The 7,560-nt window shown below is 36.7% G+C and overlaps 1 protein-coding gene across 1 annotated transcript; it reads left to right on the top strand.

Moving 5' to 3' along the window:
* The first annotated feature begins 302 nt into the window (after positions 1-302).
* On the top strand, positions 303-6,966 carry LOC124789270 (putative peptidyl-prolyl cis-trans isomerase dodo). Its single transcript, XM_047256575.1, has 3 exons — positions 303-489; positions 1,905-2,108; positions 6,192-6,966. The coding sequence occupies exons 1-3, from the start codon at positions 435-437 to the stop codon at positions 6,410-6,412; spliced, it is 480 nt and encodes a 159-aa protein (XP_047112531.1). The 5' UTR covers positions 303-434; the 3' UTR covers positions 6,413-6,966.
* Positions 6,967-7,560: the final 594 nt, after the last annotated feature.

The following is a 7,560-nucleotide window of genomic DNA, read 5'->3' on the forward strand; positions in this document are numbered from 1 at the left end:
CCTGATGGCGGACGCGAATTGGCGCTAAACAATCGACGTCGTCCCTAGATCACGTGACAATTCCAGTTTTTGTTGACAACATACGCAGGACGCAATGCTCACTCCAGAGATATTTCTACTCTATGGCTCGACCCATCAAAACATCGATCATGAAATGCTTCTTTCGATAGCGCCAGATTTTAGCCACAGTGCTACTGCCCTCTATGAAGACTCTGTAGAAACTCATTCGCCCAAGCTTTAAGGAACGCGAAATACCATTGGTTCATATGATTCAAAGCGCACATGAGTGTACGTTGTCCGCCAATGGAGTGCGCTGTAACGTAGATTTGGTCGAGACATATCGCAGCGCATATTTTACGATTTTCGGTGGACCGCCTTTTCTGTAGACGTGCAGCTGCGTAAAGTGTGCGATTTAACCGATTTTAAGATTGATTATGGCAGAGGAAGAATTACCGTCAGGGTGGGAAAAGCGTTTGAGCAGGTCAACTGGTGCGTTTCATGAATTTATACGTATTTGCGTTAATGTGATGCAGACTTTATTTACAATGGTATTCTAGGGGTTATGTTAGGGAGAGATGTTATTTTGCATGGGACAAACTTAAATGCGAGAAAGTACCTTTTGTCATTTGTACAAAGTTGTAAACTTCTAGAATTCGTATGTTAGGAGTATTTATCAATGTACTCACTTTGTGTATTAGCTGCATCCCACCGCAGTATCGTAAAAGGCAGAAGTTGAGAATTAGCAAATAGTGTAACTGTCGTTTCTCTGGTATATGTACGCTGTTGTTTATGGCTGGGGGCATGATTTGATGTGTGCTGAATGCGTCGGCAAATTGTAGAGGTTAAAGTAGTTACACGTCTTATAGGTTAATAGCTGGGTAATTGTTATGTAAAAAATGTAATTTTGAAATAAAAATAAATAAAACATTTCCTTTTCCCCTTGGACCTATACTTAGTATAGACAGGGAACATTTTTACGTGGAAATGGTAATTCTAATTTGAACTGGAGTGTTAGGAACTCATTAGCAAAGAGCATGCTTGACATACGGACACTAAATGTATGTGTGTGGCAAAATGCACTTCATCTTGGTTTCTGCTTCTGGGTAGACTAAGGGTTTACAGCAAATAAATATGCAGCATTCTCGCTGTGAAATGCTTTAACAGGTGTTCAGTAATTCTCATTTTAAAAGTTTAAGTGATACATCAGTCACAGCCATTGATGTTCTGTCCAAGCAGCACTTGTATTGTCGAAAAGTGTGCTGTAAAACAGTAAGATAGTGGCTTGGGGTAACTTAAAATGCCTATTTTCTGTAGTGAAGTAAGACATTGGTCTAGTGCTAGTTATATGAACGGGAAGGTATATTGTATTTTGATTCCATAATTATTGTCATTGCTGTTATAGATACAAATGTCTGGAAGGTTTTCAAGTCAGTTTTATTACACAAATCTTTGAGAAAGAATGCAAAAGAACTACTAAATCACTGTACTCACTCCTTTATTGCCTCCTGTATTTCTTATGCAGCTGTAATGATGTACAGTACCATTAAAATAAATGTAATAACCAGTTTGCAGTGCAGAAGTAATCAGTTTCTTATGTACACATTAAAATTTATTTTTATATTTGGTACTATTCCCTTAATGCTGCATTTAAAATGAAGCATTGGACAATGGTTTTGTGTGTGTGTGTGTGTGTTTGTGTTTGATTGGGGGGAGGGGTTAGACTGCAGTATGATCAGGGCTTTTGGTAAACCACGTAATGGCGCAAAGAAGTTGAATAGGAAGTGGGGGAAAATGGTTGGACTACAGTGTTAACAGTAACTTAAGTGGTGTTGTTGCTGTATTTGTAGATATGAAGACAGTTATTCAGTCCCACAGGATTTTATCAATATGAATTTGTCTTTCAGGACAGCACTATTATCTTAATGTGTATACTAAAGAGAGCCAGTGGGATCGTCCTGACAAACCTGCAGAACCTGTATCCAGCAGTGGACCAGAGCAAGTGCAATGCAGTCATTTGCTTGTGAAGCATCAGAATTCACGGAGGCCATCTTCTTGGAGGGAAGACACTATTACACGCACAAAAGAGGAGGCTTTAGAGCTTGTCAAGTGTAAGGCATTTAATGGGAATATACACTTTCTTCTGTTGTCATGCTGAACTAGTGTATCCTACATGTGTAGTATTCATTGAAAAGTGTTCATATTGTTGTTTACAGTAAACACACACACAAAAACACAAAGTTAGTTTTCGGCATAACTAAGTGTAAATATCAACTGAAAGAAATTTGACAGCTTTGTTAGGTTTAATAGGCTAATAAATCAGTCACAAGATACATAAATTTAAACTCTATACTTGTGGATGTTTCACTTGTATTGGAAAATTGCACCATTGAGTGTTTCTCCCATATTTATTTGTGGTGTTTTAGGGGTTTAACATATGATGTGCATGAACCTGCAATTAATGTAAAGTAAGATACATAGTTATTGAGTCGTATGAATAAGCTGGAGAATATACTTCCTCAGAGAACATTCTCAGTTTCACATGAATACATTGTCAGGGAATGTACTTCACCTGGGAATGCTCTTAGCTTGAGTAAATGGGTAGGGGAATTTGCTCAGCATGAAGAACATTCTCAAATTTCGTATGAATAAAAATAGAGAAATTTCTCACAAGAAGACCATTCTCTGTTTCTTGAAGTGACCTCTGAATTTGTACTGAGCAAGTTCTTTCGATGTTAAATTTGAACGAGATTTTTAGTAAAAATGGCAGAATTTGTGTGGAGCTTGGAAGGAAAAAAGATATATATGTAGCCCAAAGAAATACTGGGGGGGGGAGGGGGGGGGGGGAGAAACAAACAAGACAACTGTGCCACTGATATTTTCATATGATCATTGTGCTTTCTCACAGCATCAATGCAGTGTAATGTTAGAAGTAAATGGATGGACCAGAAAAATTAATAACTGTTTGTAATAAAACTTAGTGATCTTATCTTGTAATGAAACAGCACAGGTGATCGATTAAGTTCTTGACATGTGAGTGGACCATTAAGCTTCTTATTTAACCAATATATCTAGTCTTAAAAAACTGCCAGATTTCAGGTTTGAAGAAGCTGAATATTTGATGTATGCTTAAGATGTCAGTCACATAATGTGTTTGCCTAACAAGTTTCACACAGATTGAAAATTTGGGTAACATCATCAACAAATGCATTTTTGTAAACTCTCCATAATCATCTTAATTACAGGTATTTGTTGCTATGCATAAAACTACAATCAAAATGTAGTGCAAGTCTTCCAGAACACATTGATACTAGTTCCATATTTTTACATTGAATAGCTTGCCTGTTTGAGACAGTTGAATGAAATGTAAGGCTACACGTGTGTAATGTGCCGAGCATGGCAGACATAATGCACTAATAAGTTTTTCAAGGAGGGGGGACAGGCAGTGAGAAAGAACTCCCCATCACAGAATATGCTACAGATTTTTGTTCATACAAAAACATAATTTTCTCGAGGAATGTTCTCTTGCTCTGAGACTCCTCTCCAAAGAATATAATCTTTTGTATTCATACAACTTATTTTGAATTAATAGTAGGAAAGCCATGTACATTGTCAGGGTGTATATGACCCAGGAGATCCGGGAAAAAACCGGGAAAAACTCAGGAATTGTTTACAATTCTGGGAATTATTCATTGTTTTAGTTTTCAGTTAAATTTTTGTGATTTTGAGTGGTAAGAACCAATACTCTAACAAAGGATATTACTGTACCCCGCTACTGCAGAAAAACACTGCAGCAACGAAACATGAATGAAAAAAAAGAAAAAAACAACAGAAAACATAAGTTGCAAAGGAAATGCGCCGTATACAACAACAAAACACAGTGCTTGTACAAGCGTCTGCCAACAGCAAAATGTGTCAAAGGCTTTTGGAAGACTATGCAATGCTGCATAACAACAAATTGCCTCCGGTGAGCGCGACGTGACAACTGTTTAAATTAGATTCCTTTGAGCAGTTGCGGGCGGGCTCTTGTGCATGCATAGTTGAGTCGCGTATGAGGTGTACCTTCTCCCGCTTCTTGTTACAGAAGCTGTCTGAGTTATGGTGGGGAGGTGGGTCGTCTCCACGTGGCCTGTGTTTACGTTTAGTGATTTTGTTGTTTCCTCTTTGTTTATTGCTCTCACGTTAAATGATAAAACGGATTTTCGTGACTGGGAGATATCAAATGAATTAAAATACGTTCGCATAATTACGGATGGCCAAAATATGTCATTAGTTTCCAATTTTACTTCCACCTTTCTGACAGTCAAGCATTAATCGCCTTGCAGAACAATGAAGTTATTTTTGTCGGTTTGCTAAAGACATTTGGCTTTTGTTAATCTTTTCTGCTGAGGTAGTAAGTTTATTTGAAACGAAATGTTTAATTTCACAGTTGGCTGGTTTCAACTGTTCGCTGATTTCAAGTGCACGTATGACATTATGCCATATAATAAAGAATCAAACACGAGATAATACAATACTAGTACTCCAAGAAAATTTACATCCGAATCTGGACATACGAATGTGCATTTTAAGCCGAATTATGCATTTTAGTATGGTCCATGAAATTCCGATGCTCTTGAAGTATCGTTTGATGTCTTGTTTCTTTTATGACGTGATGTAAGATCTTTTAATGTTTTACACGTACGAACATAGTGGCCTTCCTGCGTCATTGCGCGGTGACGACTGTTATTTGGCACTCTCTTGCAACTGCTGAAATGAACCTATTTGTAATAGGTAGCGGGAAAATATTGGGAACGGTGGTTTGAAAAGTGTTACATATATTAAAAGCAAATTTCATTTTACGCGAGATGAACTATGTGCGAGAATGTACGATGAATTTCTTAAATAACAAAGCGTTTGACTCTCATTTAAAAATCAATTCTTTGAGGATGGCCATTTAGAAGAATTCCGAGCTTAGAAGATCGCACATTTACGTCATTATTAAAAATTTTACTGGCATATTTGTGTGATGTATTTTAAAGTGTATCGCGCAGAAAAGATCAACATTATATGTGGAAGCTTAGCTTCTCTTTCAGCTTATTAATCGTGGAGACCAATATTATATGTGAATGCTATGTATATTAATTTAAACCATTAACTTTTCTTATTTGTGTTTTCGCGCTACTTAAGAGTGATCTTGCTAGTGGCTGATTACATCATGTGTCCTATGCTGTCATCAGCTGGCGAGATCACGTGACACGGGTTATGAGTGGCTTACAAAAGTGCATCGCAATCTCGATTTCAATGCTTTGAAAACTAACATGCGGTATTTTTTGGTGGAATTCGAATTTATATCTTAGTAATACGAAAATATGCAGCCTACATATTGCTGCACATCAAAGGTGTTTCAAAACGTCCCCCCCCCCCCCCAGTTTCGTTTTCTAAAGTACGTCGATGTATAAAACCATAAACATTCAAAGGATTGATAAGTTTTACAGTGCCAAGGAATAGTATACAGTCACTTAACACGGAAAAATTGTATTTTCGCCCGGGAGAAAGTGTATTTTTAACCGGGAACTCCGGGAAAAATCCGGGAATTTTTTTCCTTGTCTACGTAGACACCCTGATTGTCATCAGATGCGTGACCCATGGAGACCAATAAAAACAAAGTGTATGACTTGCGAGTCACAAAGTGTTTAGAGTAATTAGTGAATTGGCTAGTTAAATCAGGTGTAGGTTTGCTGCTAGTGACCTGTCCTTGGGTACTGCAGTGGGTCAGTAAAATACTTTACTTTCATAAAATTTCTGACTTTCTTCTTTCTTGCTTTCATTCAGAATTTGCCTGTACAACTGTATCCCCACAGGATTTGTTTTACTACAGTTTGTTGAGACCAGTCAGAGTCACATTATTTTGCCATACCCTGGTATGAAGTTTTCTATCCTGTTGAAGCTCGTTTGAATAGTGTAGGACAGATCATTGGTTGAGAGAGGTGTAAAACACGTTATTGCACAAATCAATATCATCTGCAAACTTCCTTCAAGTGAGATGCTTTATGACAATGTATGGTTTCATTCTGAAATATATTAACTTTTATAAACAAAATAATAATAACCGCTTACCCCAGTCCTCAATCTGAGAAAATTTACAATATCTGAAATTCTATGTGAACGATCACTTGTTCATTATAGAAACTTCTTTTTTTTTTTTTTTTCAGCATATCGTGAACAAATTGTATCAGGACGGGCGTCGTTCGCAGAACTGGCACAGAAGTATTCAGACTGCAGTTCAGCGAGGCGAGGTGGTGACTTGGGACCCTTCGGCCGAGGTGCTATGCAGCGACCATTTGAACAGGCAGCATTTGCTCTTAAAGTAGGCGAGCTCAGTGAGCCTGTCACTACTGATTCAGGGATTCACATTATTTTACGCACTGCATAGGAGTATCAACTATACGTCTTGCTTACAGCAAATTATTTTATTCAAAATGCGTTACAGGTATTACTTAATTTGTTCATGATGTAAAATATGTATAAATTAATGAAGGTCATTATTCAAATGATGCATAGCTGGCATTAGCAAACACTTCAGTGAAGTATAGTATGTGTTTTAAATATGATCTGAGACAACGTCTAAACTATTGTTATACTTAGGAATGGTGGAAAATTGGTTAACCATAAAAACAGTTATCTGATGAGAAAAGATGGTCATAATGTAAGCAGTTGTTGAATTATTTACTGCAGAGCAGCTTTTATTTTGCATTGTTATGTCTGCAATTTTTTTCCCCAAGTTCATTTATTTTGTATCGAAGGAGAAGGATTGAATCCTATTTCTAGTTAAAAATTGTTAAATCACAAAAATCTTTTAGTTAGTGGCATCAGTTTGTGCATTTATAAATAAATACATACTGTATCTGAGTACATCCATTTTTTCAATATTTAGTTCAAAGACTGTGTATTGTTTGTAAAGAAGGAATGTAGGTTCATCTTTTACTGCAGCTTTTACATGTGGGAGGGAGGGGGGGGGGGGCTTGAGCACTTACATTTGTCAGACACGTAGCATAGTTTAACTAAGGCTCATAGTGCTTTGTTTTTATTGATAATTGTACAAAGAAAATGTTAAGAAATTGTAATTCATTTATGAACCGAGAGACTGCTGTGTAAAAATTTAAATGAACTTATAAACCGAAATTTATGGAAGAAGCGCCGCAAGTCTTTGATAAATAAGAAATTAGTAATTAAAGCACTTTCAACAGACTTTTACATTGCACTGCCATATAAAAGAAAAATTTTATAATGGTGACCTTGATTTTAACTCTATGATTCACTTTCACAGTTAGCGTATACCATTACATTATGTTGTAATATGAGAGAGACCAGAATTATTTTGACAGGTAAATGTTTTTGTGATGTATCTCAAAGCCATAATGTTCCAGTAATTGTTTTTCAATATTATTTCTGTCTTCGATTTTAAAAATGCCTAAGCTCCAAGGTTTTTGGGCTTGAAAGTTTCCCTGTGAGAACTCCTTGCAGGACTCGAATTTGTTTAGCAGTTACTGTTGTATCCAAAAGAGTAAGATTTATTTACAT

This window comes from Schistocerca piceifrons, chromosome 1 (genome assembly GCF_021461385.2).
Source record: "Schistocerca piceifrons isolate TAMUIC-IGC-003096 chromosome 1, iqSchPice1.1, whole genome shotgun sequence".
NCBI classification, from domain to species: domain Eukaryota; kingdom Metazoa; phylum Arthropoda; class Insecta; order Orthoptera; family Acrididae; genus Schistocerca; species Schistocerca piceifrons.